The sequence below is a fragment of the Podarcis bocagei genome (genome assembly GCF_964188305.1).
Source record: "Podarcis bocagei genome assembly, chromosome: 13".
In the NCBI taxonomy this organism is placed as follows: domain Eukaryota; kingdom Metazoa; phylum Chordata; class Lepidosauria; order Squamata; family Lacertidae; genus Podarcis; species Podarcis bocagei.
Genome location: NC_138138.1, coordinates 37,833,139 through 37,859,104, shown reverse-complemented (window position 1 = coordinate 37,859,104; position 25,966 = coordinate 37,833,139). Strand labels below are relative to the sequence as shown.

Here is a 25,966-nt window from a genome sequence, read left to right as displayed (position 1 = left end):
TTTCGATCCCTTATTTGCATAACTATCTACAGTATCCCCCTGCTGGAGCAGGAACCGGCAAGCCACTCCAGTATCCCTGCCAAGAAAACTCCATGTCTGACCAAACTGTGGGAGGCAGTGGAAGACAGGAGTGCCTGGCGTGCTCTGGTCCATGCGGTCACGAAGAGTCGGACACGACTAAACGACTAAACAACAACAAATCTACAGTATCCCCCTGCTGGTCCAGGGTGAGAACTTCAGTACATAACAAGCTGGATGGATCAGTTATGTAACTTGGTACATTATAGTGTCATAGATGCTCAAAATTACGTTTTATCTTTTGACCTGTAACTCATAGGACTATAAACCAACTACCTGAATGCTAGTAATATAGGCAAAACACCTATATTGTGTATAACCATATTATATACACGATGATTACAGCAATTTAAGATGACAAATACAGTACTGTACCCTGCCCCACAACCACTTTCATTCTCACTCCACCACACACAAAGCTAGGATCATTAAGTGAAGCCCTGATGGGCCAAAGACCCACCCAGACCAGTATTATTTTACCACAGTGGCTGACTAGTTATCTATTAGAAGCAAATAAACAGGACATGATCTCATTAGCCCTCTCAGCTTGTGGCCGTGCGACAGTCACTTCATATTTTGCTGTGAGACAATCTCTGATTGTACAGTGTCTATGGATTTATGTCTTATTTCAGCCAGCCCTGATAAAATACACCCCAGAACCCTTTGCCGCATAGAGGAGTATTTCTGAGTCAGCGGACAAATTGACATTGGGAGGGGTGCTGAGGGGTTTGGATGCTTGGAAATCTGTGGCAGCTCCTTGATTTGATACCTAGATGACCCTCCGAGCCCCTTCCAGCTCTACATTTCTACCAAACCAGATCTAGCAACTTGGCAGGCGCATCCTGAGCTTTGAAATCCTCACAATTACAGGGTTTGAGAGTTAATTTGTATGTTTTGCTGGGGAAGAACAACATGCAGATTTGGGTACCTAAATGCTGCCAAACGTTGTTTTTTTAAGTGGTAGAGAAAGTTTCCATTTCTTTTTCTTAGGGAATGTGTGTCAGCTGCCTGCTATCTAGACCCCCATGAGGCAGCTTCCCTTTGAGGCAGCTTGTAACAGTTAAAGTGTTGGACTAGGATCTGGGAGAGCAGGGTTCGAATTCCCACTCAGCCATGAAGCTCCCTGGGTGACCTTGAGCCAGTCACCATCTCACAGCCTAACCTACTGGGTTGCTGTGAGGATGAAACGACGAGAAGGTAAGCCATGTACACGCCACCTTGAGATCCTTGGAAGACAAAGGTGGTAGTAACAAATAAAATAAAATCAACATTGGCTTCATGCAACCAATAGCTGCACTGTGGCCACTTAATACTGTAGTTTACCGTTTGAGCCTGCAGCTCTAACAATGTGACTAAACCTACCCACACAGAAAAGTACTAACAATGGGTCAGCCACATAGTCGGTGGCTGCAGATGACCACTGCTCTAGACAGCCACAGGTGCCATGCCGTTTTCTAACTCCATCAAACAAGAAGCAAAAGCAAGCTTCTTTCGGGCGTATTATGTCTGGTGCAAAGTGCACTGCTCTGTCAATACAAGCCTGCAAACAGCCCCTTGGCTGGGCGCTTCTGAGGAGCTAAGAGTTGCCTCCAGGCAGCCATTATACATTTCTGCTGAAGGTGGGAGGTGTAAATTATGCAAATATATTTGCCAGCTCACCTTACAAAAGTTTGTTATTTCTCTCAGGCCAAAAAGGAACGATTATATGAGGGCAGGCGAGGCCAGTAAACTTTACGCAGTAATTATTTTTTATTACTTATTTTAATCCTGCCTGTACTCCCATGAGCTCAGATTGGTCCATGTGGTTCGCCCCCCCCCCCCTATTTTTATTCTCACAACAACCCACCCTGTGAGGTACAGGGAGATGGTGACTGACCCCAGGCCACCTAATGAACTTTATGGGGATCTGAGCCCATCTTCTCGGGCCTAAACTTTTCCTGACTGCATCACTGTGGGACTGACTTTACTTTTATGTGTTAATAGTAACTTGTTTAGAATAATTTTGCACAGCTTCAGGCCAATTCATGACTCAGACAACAGGTCTGCCTCCCTGTGCAGTTTACAAGTACCTTGCAGTTTAGTGAGCTTTGATGTAGCTACCATGGAATGGACCAACCCTCCCTTTCATTATTTGGAACTATTTGTGGGAAATTCTCTCAAATATCTGTCAAATGTTAGAAGTTGGTCCTTTTATCTACAGACCTCATCACACACACCCCACCCTCCGCCCCACCATACTTCCCAGGCCTCTCTACCTCCTCAGATTCCCATAGTGGAGATTCTGTGCAGAAAATCTGCAGGCCTTGGGCCCAGGGGGTGGATTAGGAGAGCCTGCAATGCATTTCCTGCCATCAGTTTTGCTTGGGAGGCATTGATTTACTGGGGGAAAGTGAAAAAACATTCCCTCCCCACAGCAGCTCAATCAACTGTATCTTGACAGAAAATCTACCATTAAAACCACCACCACCATCACCCTGGATTTATCTGGGACAGAAGTGAATTAGAGGGGAGGAAACATTGGGAGTCCAAGCTTCTTCTGGCTTCTTCAGGAAGAGTGCAATGTCTAATGAGGTTGCGCAGAAGGAGGAATTGGTAGCAGCAGGAGAAATTGGTAGCGGTCTCCTCAGTTTTCTAAACTGGTGTAGGAACGAAGCATATAATGACGTTGCCTGCGGCCTAACCTGCCCCTGGAGGGTGCTGCCTGGCCCATCCCATTGCCAACCCAGAGGAAAATGTGGAGTGAGGAGGAAGCCATTGCTATGACAGCAAGATTTGCCTACAGGCTGCTTTACAAAGTTGGGAGTTTGGCTCACCAGCCCAGGGTCTGCAGAAGAGCCTAGCAGAGACCAAATGAAATGCAAGTAAGCCCACACTTTTTTTGGTGATTACATTCCAGGGATCACACCTAAAGCCAGCATCTCCTATAGTCAAAACACACTGGGATCCATGGTGGGTAGGATTACCAAAGTCTATTTTTTCCTGGATTCCTGCCCTCACTTTATTTATTTTATTTAATTGCCAAGCATGCAAAGCTGAATGCACACAAGTTAAATGTGTTATGTTACAGGCTTTCTGTGATTCTTAGTAACTGTTATTGTTACTAAATAGGTGTAAACATAAAACATTAAAGCTTCTTATTTAGTTATTACCTTTTAACAGATTTGCATTTCAAAGCACTTCTTTTAATTTTAAATTGCCTAACTTAGCAATGTTCATTAATTTTGATGGGTCTGCTCTGAGAGGGAGGAGCATTGGCTACAACTCATAATAGCATTTTGAGCTTTTTCGTTTACACAGAAATAAAGAAGTTTATACAGTTATGAATAGCATGACGAAAGGAGATAGACATAAACGTTTCTCCATCGGCCATTGTAGTTAGTGGAACAGAGAGTCACCAAGTGGAACTGATTCGCAGTAGACTCGGAAGAAAAATAAAATATTCCTTCATACAACATGAAATTGATTTATGGAATTCACTGCTGCAACATGTGGTGGTTGATGGTCAGTGGCACAGGACCAGTCTAGGCCTGTGTGATTGAATTTCTGTCTGTCTGTGCTGGATCAGACCAAAGGCCTGTCTAGTTCGACCGACATCCTGTGCTCACAGGGCCCTGCCAGATCCGTGGGGGATCAAAGCCTTGCTTTTGCTGTAATAATGAATGCCTTTGTGTGTTTGCTTTGAGTAATCTGCAGCTATCTGTTCTAAGGTTGCATCTCCCACACCCACCCTGACAAGCATAGCATAAGGATTAAGGTAATTAGCTAGAAAGTTCCAGGCTGAAATTGCACTTTTGCAACCAACTTATTGGGGAGGCTTTAAGGCAGGCCTTCTGCATGCTCTGACCCTGAGCTCAGATTGCACACCGATTCTCCAGCACTCCTAAAAATAAATAAAAGGACCTGAAGCATCTGTTTGGCTCGCCTGGGACACAATGCGCCCAACCCTAATGCCCGACCTTGGGAGTAATCCGATGAAATGGATCGACTGGAGACACAGGAAAGACCAAAGGAAGCACTTCCTCATTCTGTGGAATTCCTGGTCACAAGATGTAGCAAGGACCACTGTTTGAGATGGCTTAAAAGAGGGTAAGACAGTTATTAAGTATATGAGCCACATTCAAAGGCAGCATGTGACTGAATACATAATACAGAACAACTGTAGGAGAAGAGAGCTAGCAACTTCCTGCCCCCCTTCTTTGTTTTGGGGGTGCTTCCCATGGGCATCTACTTGGCCACTGTGGGAAGGATGATGCCAACCTCGGTAGACCTTGGTGTGATCCCATTAACTTCAATGGGAGCTTTCTCCTTGTGTAAATTACAGGCTCAGGAGCCTTCAGCCCCACAACACAGGTGGGGGTACAGTTCCCTCCCCGACCCCCCATGCTGGGGTTCCAACTGTTGGCAATTGGTGTTGAAAAAACAAAACAAACCCCATCTTGCACTTAAGTGTACAGATGCAGAACCAACATGCTGTGTAGTTGGGCTCTTGTGTTCTTAACCCTCCTTTACATCCCACCCAAAAACAAAACATAAACCACCATCTGGAAGGACCCCCCCCCCCACTGCGCTCCTATCCTCCTTTCCTCAATTTCCTTCCTCCCCTCAATTTTCTTAACTGCTTCACTGTCGCTTCACACATTACAAGACACCCCCCCCACACACACAACGCTTGCATCCTGGCCGTAACCGTTTTGCTGTCAATAACCCTCACCGTCGCTCTTGATAAAGTTTGTGAAATGAAGAACAGCGCAGTGAATGAGTGACCCTACACATGCGTGCAAAAGGGCCGCTTGCTCCCAAGCGCTGGGAGGATGCGGCTGGCCGCGCCACACTAAATAACGCCGCAGTAGCCACGTGTCCCTGCAGCGCGCGTGTGTGACACGTGAAGCTGCGCACGTTCTAACCAACTGAGCTATCCAGGCTGACTTCACACTACGTGTGAAGCGGTCGCCAGTATCTGCCTTCTCTCCTCCATTATCTAGGTTCTGTTTCTTTTCTCCATCTAGTCTCTGCCCCATTCTCCCATTCCTGTGCTGGGCTCCCCTCCCCTTTCCCCTTCTCACATTGCCACCAAACCCCCTCTCTGTTCTCCCTCTCGTCTCCTATCAGTTCTCCCAATTCCTCTTTCACTCCCCCCACTTTCCCCATCTGGAACTGATTATTCTCCCTGGGAAAGGAACTTTCAGGAAATTCCATCCTAGGGTTGGGTTAGCCGCCGGGGTGGGGGCGGGAAGGGAGAGGGGAGGAAAAAAAAACCCTTTTCCAGCATTAACTTTCTTCAGTTCTCCCACCCGCCTCCATTCTGAGTTCCGCAGTCTTTTTTTTCCTCTCCGGCTACATCGTGTGTGTATCCTTTAAGCTTTCCCAAGAGCAGCCTTTATTTTATTTTTTAGTTATTGATCATGCAATCCTCTTCCCGAATTCGTCCTGGTATATCCCTTTAAGAAAGTGGAGCAAGGAAGGGAAAGTGGGCGCGGCGTGAGACCCGCCCGTCCCTTTTAACCTCTGGCTTGCCAGAGCTGTAAAGCGGAGTCGAGTAGCTGAGCCGAGTGGTTGGAACTTTTTGCTCGGGAGATGGAAAGAGGTACGACGGGTCGCCCCCCGGAGAGTTTCGTGGGCCGGGACTCCTGGGTTCCTTTCTGTAAAGGGCGTGAGTAGGCTCGAGAGTCCCGGGGCTCCGTTGGAAAATATAGGGGAAAGGGGCAGGGAACCCCGGATTCTCTGGGAAGGTAGTGTTGCCTAGTGGGTTAGAAGCGGGGATACTCTCTTGAAGAGCAATTGGTTTGGGAGCCAGGACTCCTGGGTTCTCTGGACTACTGGGCTGGAACCACGGTGTGGATATTGGGGCGGTTCCTCGTCTGATCTAGGAGCCTCCAGAGACTCAAGACTTCTGAGTTTGTTGGAAAGGAAGCGTGGACTAGAGGTTGAAGCCACAATGACTGGGAGCCAGGAAAGGGGGTGTAGAGTAGTAATGAATTAGAATCTCGTCGTGGGAACGTTTCTAGAGACCAGAGGAGATCTGCGGGCAGCCTGAGTTCTGTGCTCCCTATGTCCATGCGCTGGGTCTGGCTGGGAGAGGAAGTGTGGATTAGAATTGCCTGTGGATGACTAACTTGTGAGCAAATGGGGTGAGCCAGGGAGAAGAGGCTGTAAACAGAAGGAGAGAAGTTAATCACACACAAATCATCCAAAGGCAGAAGATACCCGGTTAGGAAGGAATTGATGTCAGGCAGTGGGAGGCCGGCTAGCGCTGGAGGGAACTGCATTCGGAAAAGGTACCTGCACACCTTCTGAACATGTGCATGTTCACACTTGCAGGGGAACATGAGCAAATGTGTCAAGAAGGGTCATCCTGAAGGATCCAGTCCCTTTTAGGAAGGCTATTGGCTGTTTTGTACTGGGCTGAAAGGTTCATATGTGTATTTGTATGCACAGCACAGGATTGTGTGGGTGAGCAGTGAGGCACATGGCTGGTTCATACATAGGACATGTGAGTTTCGCACAGTGATGTGGGGACAGTCAGTTTCCCAAGCCTTGGTTTTGTTCTGCGAAAAAATCTCCTAAGTTGATCAGTAACAATTAACAGGTGCCGGTTGCAGTACAGTGGTACCTCAGGTTACATATGCTTCAGGTTACATACGCTTCAGGTTACAGACTCTGCTAACCCAGAAATAGTGCTTCAGGTTAAGAACTTTGCTTCAGGATGAGAACAGAAATCGTGCTCCGGCGGTGCGGCGGCAGCAGGAGGCCCCATTAGCTAAAGTGGTGCTTCAGGTTAAGAACAGTTTCAGGTTAAGAACAGACCTCCGGAACGAATTAAGTTCTTAACCCGAGGTACCACTGTATTTCAATCCTGCTGATGGCTCTTTCTAGGGAAGGGAGGTATGAGGAGGTCCGTGGAAATAAGTGTATGGAAGTTATGTTATTGAAAACTAATGTGTGTTTTTAACTGTTTTTTATTTTGTATGTTTATTTTTCTTTTTTCTTGTTATATCTTAAAAACTTTTAATAAATATCTTTTTTTTTAAAAAAAGAACTGACCTCCGGAACAAATTAAATACTTAACCCGAGGTACCACTGTATAGATATCGGGCAAGCTTGGCAGTTCTAGAGTTTTGGGCTTTGTTCACCAAATACAAGTAAATTAAACATGCTGAATTAAGTGATTGTCTAGAGCATCATAAATTTTCCTCAGGCATGTTACCTAATTAGGCAAACTAGCCTAATTATCCAATTCGAAATTTCCCAGAAAAATCCACATCGCTGGTTGTGAAACAGTGTGCGCTTGTGTGTAAAAAGTCTTCAGAGTTTTGAGTTGTCTGTTATTGGGCTGACAGTGCTGTGCAGAGGTGTGGATTTTCCTGTATTCCTGCTGTGTGCATATGTAAAATCATTGATCTGCATTTGGCAAGGCCCATCCACTTTCCCTGGCAAAACCTGCTCAGTTGGGCACAAGCCTATGCCTTTGAGGATCACATGGCGCACAGCATGTTCAAAGCGTGTTCCAGGTCTCCAGGGCGCTTGGCGGGGGAAGGGTGCCGCGGATCCTCCGCTTGTTATATAAACCTGGATTCCTGTTGCTGCTGATTGAATTGCAGTCATGTGGTTCGTTGTCCCTGCTTGCCTAGTTAATTGATTTTTGTGTTTTGTTTTTAGTATTGCGGCTCCTATTGATTTATTTCTCTGTGTCTCTCTTTTAGTGCTGCTGGTGTTAACTCAGCTGTCTTTTTAAAAAAATGAGGTTCGTTTACAATGTTTTGATACATGATCTGCTTTGATTCCTTATTCCTCCTTGATTCTCTGCCCACACTAGACTTTGCTGTTTCCCCAGAGAAATCGGAGATCTGGCTTCTCTTCCCCTTACCAGTGGGTCTCAACCTGTGGGTCCCCAGATGTTGTTGGACTACAACTCCCATCATCCCTGACCACTGGTCATGCGGGCTAGGAATGATGGGAGTTGTAGCCCAACAACATCTGGGGACCCACAGGTTGAGAAAGACTGCGAGAGAGTCCTGCAGAATCGGACCCAAGTTCCATCTAGCCCAGCATCCTGTTTTCAAGGATGCCTCCAGAACCCCTTAAGCAGGTCACAAAGGTAAGAGTTGTTCCCTGTTTGTCTCCAGAGATAGCCTTCCCCTGAACGTGGAGGTTCTCTTTAGCCGGCATGGCTAATGCAGCCTTTGGATTCTACTGGGAGGAGTTACACATGCTGTGCTTTAGCCTCATGAAAGTGCTCCTGTCAGCATGAAATGCTTGGTCAGAGGAAAGGCTATTGCTCTGCAACAGAGCACCTGCTTTGCATGCAGAAGATTCCAGGTTTGTTCCCAGACATCTTCAGGCCAGGCTGGGAACACCTTGGAGAGTCCCTGCAAGTCAGTGTAAACAGTTCTGAACTAGGTGGACCCATGGTCTGACTCTGTATGAGGCGCTTGTGGAAGGTGAGTGAGCTATTCTACTCCCCCTTCTTAGCAGATGGGGAAGCTGAGGTCAGGAGGAAACTTGCCTTCGAGGAAACCAGTGTGTCCTTGACTGAACAGGGAGTTGAAACCAGAGCTGAGCCGCCATCTTTTTATAGCATCACCGATGTATGTCCCACTTAAAAGAATAGCATGAGCAAATCAAACAGACCCCTGCCCCAAGGAGCTTGCAGTCTTGCGTTGGACATGCTGTTTGTTGCGCCAGATCCGCCGCGCCTCAGTGTGACTCTAAACACCTCCCTACTCATCCCAGGATCCAGCCAAACCCTTCCACCCCATCCTCATCGCTAGACCTTCTCTTCACATGTTAGCATTTGGCGGGTTGCTGGACTTTGGGATCTGATCCCAGACGGGCTGCTCTTTTAACTCTCAGCAATTTCCTACAAGGAAGTCCTTTTGGTGTACCAAAGCAGGTGCGTAGGCAAAACGCTGTGTGCATAGGAGGCAGTTGTTGCAACTGAGCAGAGCTTTCTTCCACAGCTTGTTGGACCAGTCTCGAGGTGGCTCCTGGTTCCCAGTTCCTTATTTGACACTGCAGCCTGAATAAGAACAAGTTGCCAAACCCCTGCACCCCATAATAAGCTTTGGTCACAACCTCCCTGAACAGGAGGTCCCCTCTCAGTTGTATTTACACCCTGTGTAGCTGCCGAACTCTGGAGCAATCTCTAGACACAGGATTCCCCCGCTTCCCTTACACGAAAGCAACTTGGATAAAATGGTTCTTGTATTTCAGAGTTCTAGAACCCATTCTGAGAGTTCAGGAATTGCACCTAAATTTCTTACACACACACACACACACGGAGCGTAAGAAGATTTTGCTGGATCAGGCCAATGGCTCATCTAGTCTAGCATCCTGCTCTCACACTGGCCTCACATCACTCTTCTCACATCTCACAGATATCTGTGGGAAGCTGGGAAGCCAGGACCTGACTGCAGCAGCCCTTTCTCCCTTTGTAATTCCCAGTCAAAACCCAGTTTCCCTGAAACTCTTCGCTGTGGTCAAGGCCTATGGTCTCCCTATTCCTTTTTTTATCCCATCGTGGATAGAGATCAATCAATGAGTCACATGGCAATGCATCATTTTGCTGATGCATCAGTGTGCGGGGGAACAGAAAGGAAGCATTTCAGATAACAGCAAATTGAACAGCTAAGACCCTGATAGCAGAAACATCCATGGGCGGAAAATGCCATTGACTTTATGAAATTGGAGCAGGAGCGGTTAGGAGGCAGCGCTCTGCTCCTCTGATGAAGGTCCAAGTTTGCTGAAAGAGCATTCACCCCCCTTTTTGCTTATATTTTCTAAAGGAACAAAAAGTCACGCACACGTTTCCAGTAAACTTAAGGAGAAAACTCTTCATTTGTCTTGTTGATTACTTTTTCCAGTACTCAATAAAAACTCTCCTGTCCCAGTCCCTCGTCCTCTGCTGCTGCCAAAATCTCCCATTATTTGCTAATTGTTATCTTCAGGTCATGTTACTGGCTGCTGTCGCCTCCACCCCCTTAATCGACAATTCTTTATCGTTCCCCCAATATTTTGCCTCTCTCAGGCTCGTGGCTGGAAAATGTTTTTTTAATCTATTTTTTTTTTTAAAAATATTTTTATTGGGTTTTCACATTTTATATAAACACAAACAACACACCAAAACAAACATAAAAAACAACAAACATGAATAGTTCCCGAAAATCTTATTTTCTAACCCTAGTCCTTGACTTCCCCCCACCCCCTCCCCTGCATCCCTATTCCCAAACTTATGTCAGCAAGTTGGCATTTCTTCCATCTTAATATTAGTCCTTTTATAAAAAACAAAAATAAATTTTCCCTAAGTTGGACCCCAATTCTCTTCCCTCGATTTCTCATTTTTTCTTACATAATTTTCTTAATACTAAACCCCCTGGTCTTGAGTGTTGTTTAAATTTAATACTTCCCTCCCTCCCCTCCCCGCTTTGCGTCCTTTCCCAAGACATGTCCAAATTAACAGTTTTTAGCCTGGATTCCGGATATCCGAGGCTCTCAATTCTCTTTTAGTCCCTCTCCGCCGGTTTTGTTGGTAGTCCTTTTTGTCTATCATCGAGTCTCGAAAGATTTCCTTAACAATCAATCCAGTCAGTCCATAGTCTCTTCCCATATTTAAAGGCAACTGCTGAGGAATTTCCACAAGGCCTAAGTCTTGCTGATAGTCAAAATCAAAGTCTATGTGGAGGCCCCAATTGTACTTCTTTATTTCGAGCTCCTGAATTCCATAAAGTCCCAGGGCCTCCACTTTCATCTTCTGTATCTTTCGTAGGCTTAGAGTGGATTTAATCCAATAGTCTCCTTGCTTGTGTTCTCCAGATGCCGGCTTCTGGTTAGTACTTTCCCAGATAACTTGTTCTCTTTCTTGTTTTGTCTTCTCCTCTTCTTTGTTTATTGTTTCAAATTCAGCTGTGGGTTCTTTCTCACTCAGGCCCTCATTACTTTCAGCAGAACTACTTGTTTCCAAATCCAAGGTCGTCAGTTGTTTACTCATAGCTGTAGTCTGCTCCTGTAGGGTTCCCACCAGTGAGAACATTCTTTCGATTTCTCTCAGTATCTTTCCACCCACAGCCATTGTAATTCCACAGAATTCCCCCTAGAGGGAATCTGGTTACTGAGTAACCTTTTCTCCAACAATCCTCTGTCCTATTATTGTTTCTTTGTTTCTCAAGATTTTAGTTCAATTGTAACTCCTTTTAATCCGGAGAGGTCTTAAACAGCAATTTTTTTTTTCACTATTAATAGTCCATTTGACAGCTTTTGACAGCTGTCAAATTCTGCTCCTCTATACAGGCTCCAAATCAGGTCGCTCCCGGGCCCGGGAGGGAGGGTTGTTTACCACAAAACAAAGACTCTTCCAACACTCCACTCTCCTGCTCAAATTTACCTTTCTAAATCTTGGAAGTTACTGTCTTTTTAAAACTCACCCTTTACAGGGTAGGCACTCCAGCTTAGTTCTTATTTCGTTGCTCTGGATCGTCTGCAAGGGGGGGTGTGGGGACTTCCTTTTAGCACACCCCCCGGTCGTCTCAAATTCAAAAGGTAAAAGTTTTAAAGTTCAGTTCCAAATTACTCACGGGTTCTTTTTTCAGTCCGAATTTCAAGGAAGGAAGTCAGCGCTCTCCGGTTATGGCTCGCGGCTTCGCTCAGCGGCGGTAGCGGTCGACTCTCAGTGCCACGCCGTCCCCTGTATCCCCTCCGTAGCCTTTAAAAAGGCTCATTGCGAATCAGGGGGGGCGCTTAAGGCACCCGCCGAGTCTTCAGTCCGCAGGCTTCCGCGCCTGCGGTTTTTAAGGGTCCCCGTGTCGCCGGCACGGCAAAGACCCATCCACCGCTGAGCCGATTCCCTCCGGAGCTCGGAGGGAATCCGCCATTTCCCGATCGCGCCAACCCGGAAGTCTCCGTTGTTTTTTTAATCTAGTCTCATTATTGGAACAATGTTTTCTAGCCTCGTTGGACGGAAGGGAGTTTCAGACTTCTGTGCAGCGGGGTTTTCAGAAGGCCTTGAAGATCTGCCCTTTCCAATTGGCCTTCCAGGAGTGATGTTTTCTTGGTTGGGCTGCGGCCATGTTTTCCTGGCTTTCTTATTCTCGTGAGGAGATGGGCCAAGCTATTTCTGGTTTTAAAACGTCTGTGTTAACTGTTTCTTTTTCTTCTGCTCCTTCTTGGCTTTATGGCTGTAAAGCCACCTTAGATGGGCATTGTCCCAAAAAAATAATGCCTAAAAATAGTTTCAAATAAATGACATTATTTCTAAATCAGGGGTGGGATTGAGAAGTGGGGACCAGAGTGAGGTATGTAGGCCAGATGTGGCCTGATCCTTTATGCCATTGAGCCCCCTCTGTTGGCTCCATCCTTCAAATGTAAATACAGTGGTACCTCAGGTTACAGAGGCTTCAGGTTACAGACTCCGCTAACCCAGAAATAGTACCTCAGGTTAAGAACTTTGCTTCAGGATGAGAACAGAAATCGCATGGCGGCAGCAGGAGGCCCCATTAGCTAAAGTGGTACCTCGGGTTAAGAACAGTTTTAGGTTAAGAACGGACCTCCGGAACGAATTAAGTTCTTAACCCGAGGTACCACTGTAGCCCAATAAGGGAGACTGTGTGGTGTAGTGAGTGCTGAAGTCGGACCTGAGAGACGAGGATTCAAACCCTCCGCTGGGCCATGAAGCTCACTGGGGGAACCTTGGGTCAATCGCTGCCTCTCAGCCTAACCTACCTCACAGGGTTGCTGTTGGGATTAAATGAGATGGGGGAGAACGTGGTATGCCATCTTGAGCTCCCTGGGGTTTGGGGGGAGAAGGTGGGATATAAATGTAATAAATAAGATGGCCAGCAGATTTCTCAAATCCTCTGAGCGCTGTTTTTTGTTTTTGTTTTTAGCCATGCTTTCATTCCTAAAATCTAAATGTTAGGACTGCTAGCAAGACCAACCTCTTTAGCAAATGCTCCGCCTTCTGCCTGCTGTTCTAGCTTGAAGGCAACACACACGGCCCCTTGCACTTGCAGCCCGAACTGGCCATTGTTCATACTTCCACCTCAGGAATCTGCCACAATATTCTGGTGGGCTGTGTGTGCCCCATCCTGACATACTAGGGCATGGTTAGGCAAACTAAGGCCCGGGGGCCAGATCCAGCCCAATCACCTTCTAAATCTGGCCTGTGGACGGTCCGGGAATCAGAGTGTTTTTACATAAGTAGAATGCGTCCTTTTATTTAAGATGCATCTCTGGGTTATTTGTTGGGCATAGGAATTTATTCCTCCCCCCAAAAAAATATATAGTCCGGCCCCCCACAAGGTCTGAGGGACAGTGGACAGGTCCCCCACTGAAAAAGTTTGCTGACCCCAATACTAGGGCATAGAGAAATACTAACTTTTTTCTTAAAGCCTTATCTGAATGATGTTGCCATTAGATGAGGAGCAAAGATGTCTGGTGGGGATGGAAGAGGAGGAGGAGAATAGCGGCCGCTGTCTCCTAGGATAGCCCTCTTGTCTCTCTCCCTCATTTTTTTGTCTACTTCACTGTTAAACATAAGCTTTGAACCTGATGCTCATAAATAGAGATAAAAAGTTCTTGACTCTGAGATTTATCGTATGTGCAACGACCTCCTTCACCCCTTGCGTCCCACATACGGACATAGATCTGCCTCTCGAAAGGTTGTTTTTCTTAAAGCTGACTAATCTTAGCAGGCGATCGCGCCTCCCCCTTTAAACCATTCATCTCCAAACTCCTCTCCTTTCAACCAGCCGTCCTTCTCCCAATCTTCGCTTTTTGTCTGTGCCCCCATGGCTACATCCATCCATCCACACTCTGGGAGGACTGCAGATCTCCCTCCATCTGACTGTCAGTGCATAAACTCTAAAAAGAGGATTCCTGTGGCAGAGAAGTAAGTCTGGGAGCTCCACCTGTTGATCTTCAGCCCAGTCTTCCTTGATCCCAGTTGCATAAAGGGTATACCTGATGGCAAAGGGAATACGTTCTGCACAAAAACAAGTGTGCTTCTATATTGTTGCACAGGGACGCAGGTGGCGCTGTGGGTTAAACCACAGAGCCTAGGGCTTGCCAATCAGAAGGTCGGCGATTCGAATCCCCACGGCAGGGTGAGCTCCCGTTGCTCGGTCCCAGCTCCTGCCAACCTAGCAGTTTGAAAGCACGTCAAAGTGCAAGTAGATAAATAGGTACCACTGCGGCGGGAAGGTAAACGGCATTTCCGTGCACTGCTCTGGTTCGCCAGAAACGGCTTAGTCGTGCTGGCCACATGACCCGGAAGCTATACGCTGGCTCCTTTGGCCAATAAAGCGAGATGAGCGCCGCAACCCCAGAGTCGGCCATGACTGGACCTAATGGTTAGGGGTCCCTTTACCTTTATATTGTTGCACACCACAGAAGTTGAAAATAATCCCCTGGCTTGCATAATAATAATAATAATAATGATAATAATAATAATAATAATCATGCTTCATCAGCACATCCCACAATGGGTTAATGGTATTTAAAATTCAGAATTAAATGCAGCTGGAAGATTATAGTCACAGGTATAGGGGGGTCCTGAAAACACACATCTCAGGTGTCAAAGGCTGGGGTAAAGAGGTACATTTAAGATCAAGATACCAGGGTTATCTGGCTCAAAACTTGTTTTCAATGCTGATGGTCCCAGGATTCTGTGGTGATCATCAGCCACAGGTTCGTGACAAAGAGGCAAGTGCCTCTGACCACCCATAATGCCTTGCACTGTAAAGTAACTGCATTCAAAGTTTCTGACCCTCCTCCTGGCAACACCTGGAATTAAAGAGAAGGCCGCAGGGTGCAATTTTATGGTAGGTTTGCCTCCTGTGACACAGAGTCCCTGCAAGAAGAGAGCCTGTGCTTCAGTAAGAGGAGCTGTATTGCAAGCCCTCCCCTTGCTGCTGTACTTTTCTGCTTGCGGGGAGCCTTTTACATGGGACTTAGGGACCAGTAAGATGGAGCAATTCATCTATCCATCACAACACGTTCTCTCCTCATATGTATGGTTCTTGCCTATTGTTGTCTGTCAATGAGATGCACCTTAGGTGCCAAGGAAACTAATTATGCCGATATGCTTAGATTTTATGATGAGCATGCTTTGCTTAATTTTGAAGGTAGCGGTTGAGTTTTATGCAAAAATTGCACCCTCTACCATCCACTGAGCAGTTAGAATAAATTGGGCATAAGGAGACCTTTAGTGAAGGAAAAGGTGATAGTGTATATAGCCTAGAAAAATGGGAACCATCAGCAAAACCAATCATGAGGGCAAGAAACCTTTTTTTAAAAAAATGAATGTTGAGGTTTTAAATTCTAATTGCACAGAACCTACAGCCTTGGGTTTATCTTTCTTATCCATACATTAATGCCCCCTACAATCATGTGGTACCCCACTCCTCCATTCTTTCCAATTGCATCACCCTTCCTGATTGTCTTTTGTGCCCCTAGCCGCTCCATTATCTTTTCGGTTTGATTTTCTGTGCATAAGTTGTTGCTTCCTTAATATGGGATAGCCCCATGCCCCAATATAGCTTAGGGCATCCTTTGCCCTCTCCATCAGTCTTCTTTCATCTCCCCCCCCCCATCTTGCTCCCAGTTGTCTCTCCCCTGTTCCCTTCCACCATCCTCCACTTCAATTTCCCTCTTTCCATACCTCCTCGCTGTTGTTTTTTCAACATGCCACTTTTGTTTTAAAGCCACATGCTTCCTTTCTCAAATTCCCTTCTTTGCAGCCCTCTGCTCTTTCACCAATCCTCCCCAATCCGGCGCTTAGCCTGGTTTCCAAACACGCCAACCAAGTCCGGAAGTTCAGGAATGCAGTGAACTTTATAAGGCAATGGAGAGGCTTTTTGTGTTTTTCAAATTTCCTCTCCCCTCTTCTTGGGACAATATTTTTTTTGGCTCCTGCATCCCAAGCGTTCTCTCCCCCCCCCCCCGCATTTGGGGCTTGTGTCCCCCCCCCCTCTTTCTTTTCTTTGGGGCAAGCGGTGTGTTTGGTTTTGCTTGAGCTTCTGACATCTACGATTTCATCTTTCTAATGCAGGTATAAATAAATAAAATTCCGGGCCACCACCCAAGAAGGGAGGAGTGAAAACTCGTGACGAAGAAGAAGTGGGTGAAAGAGAGAGAGAGAAAGAGAGGAGTGTGAGAGGCGGACAAATGAAAGGAGAGAGAAAAGAGGAAATTTTGCTGGGGATTTCTGAGAACTGCGAGCAAACTTCCCGGACCTAGCTAGACAAAAGTGGCGACAGGATCCAACTGCAAATATCCAGGGAAGGATATACGCGTTTTGTGGCTCTGGTTCACTTGGCACTGCCTCTTGGCGGAGGCAGCGGATCGGGGCGACTACAAAAGCAGGAAGAACGACCGGGACAGTCCTGTGAGTCACCCCGAGCTGTGGGGGAAAGGAAAAGGACGTTGGAGTGTTTTCTTTGTAAAGGTGAGTTTCGCTAGCGCCTGGGAGAGCTTCTAAGCAATGCTTTGTGCCGGCTGACAGCTCTCAGCCGACTGCTGCGAGTCAGAAGGCGAGAGAGCGCAGCAGGCTGTCTGGACTCCTGAGTTCCCGGAGACAGGATTGTGGGGTCAGCAGGGAGTGGCTGCCAGACAGGCTTTATGGGCTCCCCCACAAGGCAGGGTGGGATTTAGTGGTTTTGAGCCAGCCAGCAGGGAAGTAGGACTCCTGGTTCATCTAACAGAGGACTGGGGTTTAGGAGCCAAGGCACAGGAAATCTGGAAGAGGTGGGAAAAAGCTGCAGGGTTCCTGAGTTGTGTTGTGGGACTGGGCTTGAGTGAGGTGGGCAGGTTTGGGTGGTTCTCTCCTCGAAAGGTGGGGTGGGTGGGTGGAGGTGGTCTTCAGCCCTTGGGTGCCTCATCCCAGGAGAGAAGGGGGCGGGGAGGGAGAAGCCACCCGTTTGTGTAGCAAAAGGGGTGTGTGTCTGGCAAGAGGAATGAGTGAGTGGCCATAAATCAAAGAGCGGCTGGGCTGGGAGCAGGAGAGGGTGTTGGCTGGGGCTAAAGTAAATAGGCCCCCTAGCCTGAGCTTCTTGGCATGCTCTCCAGAGGCAATCAAAAATCCTGGCTTGCAGCTAAACTTCCCCTATGCCCCCTTTCTTGACCCCCCTCCTAAAGAACCCAGGAGTCCTGGCTTTCCCCCACCCCTGTAAGCCTCCAATCAGTGCAGGGTACCTGATTTGCACCCAGCCCCACATCATGCTGAAACCCCCCATATCCCACCTCTCAGCCAGCAAACCCACACGTTCAAACACCCACATTGGTTTCGCCGCCACCACAACAACCCAATTAAATCCTGTCCCTTTCCTAGAAGAGCCCTGGCTCCCAAGCCCTTCACTGGCACTTTATATTCACTTGATCACTGTTCTGTTCCAGGGAACCCAGGTGTCCGGGCTAAATGGCTCAGCCCCATCACATCCCCCCTCCCCCTCCCCCGATTCCCAATCATTTCCTCAACCTCGGCCACATCTGAGCCTTTCAAAGGACTTCATTTCATTTACCAAAGGAAATTCCGTCATCGTACTCCGGGGCTCGTAACCATATCTGTCATCCGCAGAGAAGGGAAACATGGACGGGAAAGGAGGGAATAGATATCTTCTCCCAAGAGGCTGGAGCATAAGCCTCTCTGGGTTCGTGCCAGGACCATGTCAGACCCCAGCCCTTCTGGATCTCAGCTGTTCCCCGTCTCCCTGTTAAGTTATTGCATGCACAATTGATGAGTTATAGTGCGTGCTCCCAAGAGTCCACTTTTGTTGGGGGGGGGTATTGTGGCATTATCCCCTGCTCTCCCCTCCCCACACCCCTTGCCTGAAATCAGCCTTGCGTAGAGAAAACTTCCCGTCCACAAACTGCCCCCCGCTTCTTATTAGCTAACTTGTCTGCACAGACTATGTTGGTCAACCGGGGCATTCATGAAAAACAAACAAGTTATAATGTTTTCCCTGCTAGTCGCCTGGAGGCGAGTCTGAATTTGACACAGGTGACCAGGCGAGCAGCTCTTGGCAAGCTGGATTCGTGAATGCAATCTCTTTTATGCTTGGGAGAATACTTCTCCCACCACCCCCAAAACAAACCCGACTTCCAATGTAGTTTTCCCAGTACAATTCTGGATGTTATATGTATGCTGTTAGTGCAAGTGTTGCTTGATAGATCTCTCCTGGACTGCAGTTAATGACACAAACACCACAGCTCTTTCCCATCCACTGGTTACCTGCACCATTTAGTGATCTCCCGTTCTTCTGTTTTTTTAAAAGCCACCTTTTGAATTTGTCTTCCTTCTTTGCCTATCCTGGGACTTGGCTGTCTTCATGTAAATTCCGGCTTAGAAGGAGGAGAGCATACATTTAACCAGGGTCACGTTGACCAGGCTGGGCTTCCCATCCTACCAACTTTTCTATCTCTCACCCACCCCCAAAAAACTATATCCAGTGGAGCATTGCACTGTTGTTGCTGGCTCAGGGTTGGTGTTTATCATTTATGGCCTTCGGGGTGGGAGATACGCCAGTTCAGGCAAAGAGCACTTTGGCAGAAGTTATACAACGGATGCAGCCACTTTGAAGCAGTCCGTTCACCAAAGCTGCCTTGAAATTCAACATTGCTGAAGCTAAGCAGGGCTGGATCTGGTGGGAAAATCCACCTTGCAGCCCTGTCTAGTCTAGGCTGGGTTGTGTTCCATAAAGTACAGTAACTGTTGTGGTAAATAACACATACACAGTGTATTGCTGACTTAACCTAAGCAGTGAAGCTGGGTCTCTGCCCCAAGGGCTTTACAGTATAGTCTTGACAGTGGGGAGAGGTAGCTAAGGGGAATAAGGGATAGACAGAGTCAAGAAGAGATGGCTGTGAGGGCCATGCAACCAGAGCTCAACCTTAGAGCAAGGGGGGGGACCATTTCAGCTTGGGGGCCACATTCTCTTCTGTGGAGCCTTCCAAGGACCACATGCCAGTGGTGGGCGTGGCCAGGAGAGAAAGTGGGTGGAGCCAGTTTGCCACATAACCCTCTCTTATTCTCTTTCTAGGCTGGCAAGAAGCATTATCAGAGTTCAAAGACTCTCCAGCCAGGCAAAAACACAAAGGGAGGGTGCAAAAGAGGGTCTGTGAGAGGTGTGGCTTGGGGAGAGTCTTGAGGGCCACGTAGAGAGGCCTGGAGGGCCACAATCATCCTCTGGGCCTGAGCTGCCCTACAGACATATCTCAGTATTTATTTATTTTTTATGGAATTTACTGACCTCCACAAAAACATATGTTGGTCCCGTCCCCCGTCCGTCCCCCCCGCTGCCTTTGCAGCAGAAAGCTATGCCCAAAGCAGTTCGGAGCACGTAGGAAAATAAGTGAAAGAAGCAATGCATATCTAACCACTCAGTATAATAAAAAAAATAGTTGCGCCAAATATTGCCGTCTGCCTCCACAGTTGAGGGATGCATTTCTGAGGTATGACGAAGAACCAGCATTTTATCTAAGTGTTGGTGGAACTTAGTGAGCGGGCAAGATTTAGAACCATTAGACTTTGTCTGTTATTGTAGATTTTTAATGCACATTTCGTGGTTTTTTTAAAAGTGAAATTTCCCTTGTACGGAAAGGGCTCAGTCCTTCCCCATTCCAGGATTTTTTGGTACCTGAAGAGTTAAGAGCTGGCTAGGAGATTGGCAGCCAGCTACCTTCCTGTGTTCTGCTGGAAGGGTGTGGTGTTGAGTGGCTGAGAGGAAGGGATGCTGGCAGCCAGGACTCCTGGGTTCTTTTCTCTCCTTGCCTCCTAATGTGTTTGGGTTTCTCTTTCTCTCCCACCTGTGCTGACTCGACTCTCCCTCCCTGCCCCTTTTTCCACTTCTGTCAGCGCTTTCTGATCTTCGGAGCTTGCCGGCTTTCTTCTAACTTGGCCTCCACCTCCTCCGTGTTGTCCTCCTTCTCCTCCCCTCCCCAGTACTTGCCCAGACTATGTCTCCTACCCCCAGCGCAGCTGCGTTGTTCCCCATTAAAGCATGAATCATCCCCGGCTCTTAGATCATCACACCTTAGATCATCACATGCAATAGGCAGGCAGCACCCAGGAGTCCCACCTTCCTGTGTGTATCTCCAAAGCACCATCCATGTCAGGGCCAGTCCAAGACATTTTGACACCTGAGGCGGACCCCAATATAGCTCCCCCCTCCCTGCCGTGGAAGAAGGGGGTTAAGGGATGCAGGTGGAGCTGTGGGTTAAACCACTGAGCCTTGGGCTTGCCAATCAGAAGGTAGGTGGTTCGAATCCCCACGACGGGGTGAGCTCCCGTTGCTCGGTCCCTGCTCCTGCCAGGAAAGCACGTCAAAGTCCCTGGGGGTCCCTTCCAACTCTACAATTCAATGAAAGTGCAAGTAGATAAATAGGTACCGCTCCGGCGGGAAGGTAAACGGCGTTTCCATGCACTGCTCTGGTTCGCCAGAAGCAGCTTAGTCATGCTGGCCACATGCCCCGGAAGCTGTCTGCGAACAAACGCCAGCTCCCTCGGCCAGTAAAGCGAGATGAGCGCCACAACCCCAGAGTCGTCCACAACTGAACTTAACGGTCAGAGGCTCCTTTACCTTACATCGAGAACGGGGGGGGGGGGGAGAAGGATCAATGTCAGGATTTGCTCCCCCAGTGAACACTGCCGCTCATGGGTGAGCCAGCCCTTCTTTACAAAATCATTTTTATTTGATTTTACCAATATAAAATTATAACAATCCAAATGCTTATCCACATATAGAGATTACTCTGAATCTCAAGACTTCCCACCACTCCCTTCATGGGTCCTATTGTCAGCATTTACAACTGCATATTATTCGATAATCTACATTTTATATCAATCCATATTGCCCATAATATTTGTTACGTTACAAGTGAGATTAAAATTCTGCTAATGTTTTCCTCTGCTTGCAATGGTCTCTTAAATAGATTATAAATTTTCCCCATTCCTTATTAAAGATTTTGTCCTCTTGGTTCCTGAGCTTTATGGTCAGCTTTGCCATTTCTGCTTAGTCCGTCAGCTTAGCTTGCCATTCCTCCCTGATCGGGACCCTTTCTTCTTTCCATCTCTGGGCTAGTAGCGCATGGGTGAGCCAGCCTTGATCCATGTGTCTGGCACAGTACAGAGTACGAAAACAGGTAGGTCTTTCCTCTGAGGCACTTAAAAGTTGGACAAGAGGGAAATTGAGGTAAACAGGGAGAGAATGTGTTCCCTTCAGCTACCCACTCTGGGGCTCGGTCCCCAGGCTGTACTGATTTCTCCCATGCTTAAATCTGTGGTGTCCCGATGATCCCATTATCTTCAGCTGTGATCCTAACTAAACCCCACTTGTCTTTCATTTCTCGGCCTCTCGGTTAAGATCAAGTGTAGTAGCCAAAGATTTCCAGCCCCTGTCTTTTCCATTTTAGCAGTCCCCACCAGGGCCGGATTTAGGTTTGATGAGGCCCTAAGCTACTGAAGGTCCTTTATATGTCCAGCTGTCCTTTGTCAGCAACAAATTGTCGCTTTTTTGTGTGTTGAATATATGCTATATGGTAATTTATGGACCTAATAGGTATCTAAAGCCATTTGCCATGCAACCAGTCCATGCAGAATGTAGGCACCCTATATATAGAAATGAGCAAACCAGTGATATTTTAGAGAGCAGGCTAGCAGGTGGGGCCCATTACTTACATCATAGGAGCCTACACAACACAAAACACTGTTGCTGTTATGTAGGTTTTATTTTATTTGTTTTTTATCATATATTTTGGAAATGTACATCCAGGTTTCTTTTTCCTTTGATTTTTTTTGGGGGGGCTCCCACTTGGGGCCCTAAGCTATACCTCGTTTAGCTTATATGTAAATCCAGCACTGGTCCCCACCCTTTTCCTCCATGTTCCACACCCCCAACCTTCTCCTTCTCTTAAGGAACCCAGGAGTCCTGAGTCCCAGCTCCCATGGCAACCTAGGCGTTCCTTGTTCTAGGAACGGGTTGAACAAGTTGCTGTCCTCTGGACTGCAAGAGTGGGAGCTCAGCACCCTACGCTGGGGCAGGAACAGTTCCTGCCGTCACTCATCCCAGGCTCTGCTTCTGAAATCTCAGCCGGGAACGAGGGAAGGAGCCTCTGATCCCTACCCTTAGTGCCAGTGGAGTGAAGTGGATTGATCAAGGATACAGACCTGGGTTTAAACCTCTACTTGGTAATAGCCTCAGAATAAGTAGCAAATTCTGTGTGGCCTACCTTGCAGAATTGTTGTGCAAATAAACTGGGCTAGCCCTCCATTGAGCTTTTTGGAAGGAGGGGCAGGATACGAATCTGACAGAGATGAGGCAGCCGCCAAGACAACTGCGAATTCTATATAGTTTTAAAAATAATGATTATGGGGAGGGGAGGAGAATGAAAAGGGGTTTTCAATGTGTGTCTCCACAAAGCCCTGTATGGTAGACCATTGTTTCCATTTTGTGGCTGGGGACCAAGATGGGCGAGTGAGTTGCCTAAGGTCAAGTGAGGAATCTGTGGCAGAGGCTGGGAGCGCTCAGATCCATGTATCCCAGGCCTTGACGGACCGACTATGCTGGCTCCATTGGGAAGCTTCCAGCCCTTTCTCCTTCTCACACATTTCTCTTTCTCTCCTCCCCCCCCCCAGATGCCCATCCTCAAGCAGTCCCCTGTCTCCCACTCCAAGAAGCGGCCGCGTTTGGACCGGGCCATGATCAGCGCCCCCTTGGGCGATTTCCGGCACACGATGCACATCGGCCGCGGCGGAGATGCTTTTGGCGACACGTCTTTCCTCAGCAACCACGGGGGCTCCAAGGCCAACGGGCTGCCTCCCGATGTGTCCCCTGGGGCCTTCTCTAGCCCTGGAGATGCCCGCTTTGAACTGTTGTCTCCACCCGGGAGCGGGAACGGCATAGTTCAGAGCCCGGCGACGTCGACCCCGGATGGCAGCTTCGTGGCCCTGCAGTCCCCGGAGAAGGCAGAGCGGCAGAAGCCCTCTAACGGAAGGGACTGGGAGCTGCCCCAGAAGTTCTCCTTGGACAGCCCCACATTGGAACATGCCGAATCCCTCCTCTCTTTCCAGTTGGACTTGGGGCCTTCCATCTTGGACGATGTGCTGGGAGTGATGGACAAAGACTGGGACAGCATCAGAGGGCAGGAACAGGAACCGCTGAGGGTCGAAAGCCCCAGCCCAAAGGGGCACCTCCATCGCGGTGGTGAAGAAGACGAGGAGGAGCAGGAGGAGGAGGAAGAAGAGGAGGAGGAGGACGAAGGGCAGGGCTACAGTTTTGAGGATGAACAGGATGAAGAGATTGGACTATAGGAAAGAAGAAGAGCAGTATTGGATTTGATCGCTTTGGTTTCTCTAGCTGCCCCCCCATCCCAGCACTCCTCTTGCCCTCTTTTTGGCAGAATTTCTCAGCCCCTCTGATGTGAGTTGGTCTATAGGCCAAATGTTGTCTGCAGATGACTGCTGGTTGACCCATCCCAAAGAGCCATTGATCTCAAATCTCTCACGGTTGCGTTCAAGAGGAAAATGGACAGGGGCAGGCAGGCAGTGTGATTCTTGCTGTCTCCCTTCTCTTGTGAGAGAAAAGCACTGTGCAACTGAGAAACGCACACACTGACCAATTATTGTACTCTCCCTAGGCATGGGATAATACAGATATTTTGATGCGCTAAAAAATGCATCTTGGTTATAAGGCGTCTCAGAATCCAAGGTTGTGCACCACTGATACCATCTTTGTCTCACCTTCCACTTCTCTGTTGTTTTAGGCAACCATCCATCAAGCTACCTTGCCAAGGACGATTCCATCTCCTGCGCTTGTGCTATTGGTTTCTGTCTCTAAACCTGAAACTGTGTTTTGAGAGTGCTGGAAGGACAGGCAGGTTGGAAATAAATTGGCATGTTTATGGAAGGATGGAGGGAATGAGGATGCACAGATATTCTGATGTACCTGTCCAGCTATTTAGCCAATAATTATATTGTTCTATTACCCCACTAGCATATTTAGCAGTGTGAAGTTATCCCTGTTTATTTGCTGCCCACCATTTGCTTTTCATCTCATCCACTCCTTGACCCTGGTGCTTTTCTGTCTGTCCAGATACCCATTCACTGGCTACTTCTTTCTCTTCATTCAGTACATCAGTGTATCTGTATATCCAGCAGCAGCAGGACTGACAAAACTGCAAGGCCTCCCTGATATTGCGGAGAGTGAAGAGGCTGCTTCAGGCAGCAGAGGCTGAGAGACAGAAGCTGCAGGCCTTGGCTATTCCTCCTGAGCCAGCAGACATCCCCCCCTGTGTTGCCATGTGACCTGCCCTGAGCGCCTTAATCTGGCTTGTTCCCTTGGGGTGGTGAAGGATCCCATCTCATCAGCAGCACTGAAGTAGAAATAAACTGCAAGTCAAGTTGGCTTCTGTACGGGGTGGAGTGGAGCCGCCATCTTTGCCTCAGCAAAGGAAGACAATGTAGGGCAAGGCTTCCCAAACTTGGGTTCTCTAGCTGTTTTTTTTTGGGGGGGGCTACAACTCCCATCATCCCTAGCTAGCAGGACCAGTGTTCAGGGATGATGGGAACTGTAGTCCAAAAAGAAGCTGGAGACCCAAGTTTGGGAAACTCTGATGTAGGGGAAGGAAGACAATGGAAGCTTTTGGAGAGGAAGTTAGGGCAATGGGTCTGCTGTTTAAGGTGAAAGAAAGCAGAGGAGCTTTCTCACCACCCGTCTCAAAGGGCCAGTCAAGAGATTATGGGATGGATGAAGGAAAGAGGAATGACTTGGGCGTAATGTGAACTGATGTTTGAGCAAAAGTGTAAACAATTTACAGTTCTTGAAATTGTTGGGCAATTCACTTAGTCACTGATGGTGGCTGTAACAATTGCCTGCAGGCAACTAAGCAGAAATGAGTTTCTGATGGTAAGAAAGGTGTGGGTTCCCAACCCCTCACCCCACCCCATTCTTCAGTCGACCAAAGTACCAAAATGACTAACAAAGATACATGTGGGAAAGTGTGTTTACATTCTCTGTGTATATCTGTGCACGCGCACACGTCTCATTAGTAGCTTTTTGTAAACCTACAGTGGTGCCTCGCAAGACGAAAAGAATCCGTTCTGTGATTCTCTTCGTCTAGCGGTTTTTTCGTCTTGCGAAGCAATCCCATTGACGGATTAGCGGATTAGCGCTATTAGCGGCTTATCTGCTGATCGGATCAGCTGATAAGCGGCTTAGCAGCTTAGAAAAATGGGGGGGGGGGAACCAGCAGGAACTCGCAAGACATTGTCGTCTTGTGAAGCAAGCCCATAGGAAATTCGTTTTGCGAAGCACCTCCAAAACGGAAAACTCTTTCGTCTAGCGAGTTTTCCGTCTTGCGAGGCATTCGTCTTGCGGGGCACCACTGTATTTGCCAATGGCCAAACTGGGAAATGCACAACTGAAAAAATAGCACACAATCTTTTATTTTTTTCGGTTGTTGCCGTTTAAAGCTATAATGGGGTCAGGGTTGCATCAACAGATCACCTCTCAATCAAACATGAACTGGACAGCCTTCTAAATTAGGTGCTTTAAAAGCTGGATACAATTTAGTGGGCTAGAGAGGATAATAACTGGAGGGGAATCTACTGGCTGATACTGACAGACCTTTTTTAAAAAATAAAAAAACCCCACAACAAATCAAAAGGCCAGATTCCCAACCATCCCCTAATCATCTGTCCTTTCATCCCTCTGTTAAAAATAACATTCTTATAGATGTTCTTGCCTTCCTAAACTCTCCTGCATGGATATTGTTGGCAGAAATCTGTTTTAATTTGTGTCTTGTGTCTTGTCTCCTGAGCACAATATCAGCTGGTCTGCGGTGAGAAGTTAAGCTACCCCTTCACCAAATCACCAGTTGTCTCTCTTGTTCTATCTTTCCCACGTTT

The 25,966-nt window shown here is 47.6% G+C and overlaps 1 protein-coding gene across 3 annotated transcripts; it reads left to right on the top strand.

Annotated features, from left to right (window-relative positions):
- The first annotated feature begins 5,398 nt into the window (after positions 1 to 5,398).
- On the top strand, positions 5,399 to 25,031 carry CDC42EP5 (CDC42 effector protein 5). 3 transcript variants are annotated; one of them, XM_081167166.1, is made up of 3 exons: positions 5,399 to 5,662; positions 16,118 to 16,513; positions 22,697 to 25,031. In XM_081167166.1, the coding sequence occupies exon 3, from the start codon at positions 22,697 to 22,699 to the stop codon at positions 23,369 to 23,371; it is 675 nt and encodes a 224-aa protein (XP_081023292.1). In that variant the 5' UTR covers positions 5,399 to 5,662; positions 16,118 to 16,513; the 3' UTR covers positions 23,372 to 25,031. The 3 variants fall into 3 exon arrangements, with proteins under 3 accessions (XP_081023292.1, XP_081023293.1, XP_081023294.1); XM_081167167.1 differs by having other exon boundaries at positions 5,399 to 5,728; XM_081167168.1 differs by lacking the exon at positions 5,399 to 5,662 and adding an exon at positions 5,897 to 6,353.
- The last annotated feature ends 935 nt before the right edge of the window (positions 25,032 to 25,966 follow it).

Excerpts from the sequence above, each read along its gene's own strand:
- CDC42EP5 (XM_081167166.1), top strand. The coding sequence starts at position 22,697 with ATGCCCATCCTCAAGCAGTCCCCTGTCTCCCACTCCAAGAAGCGGCCG.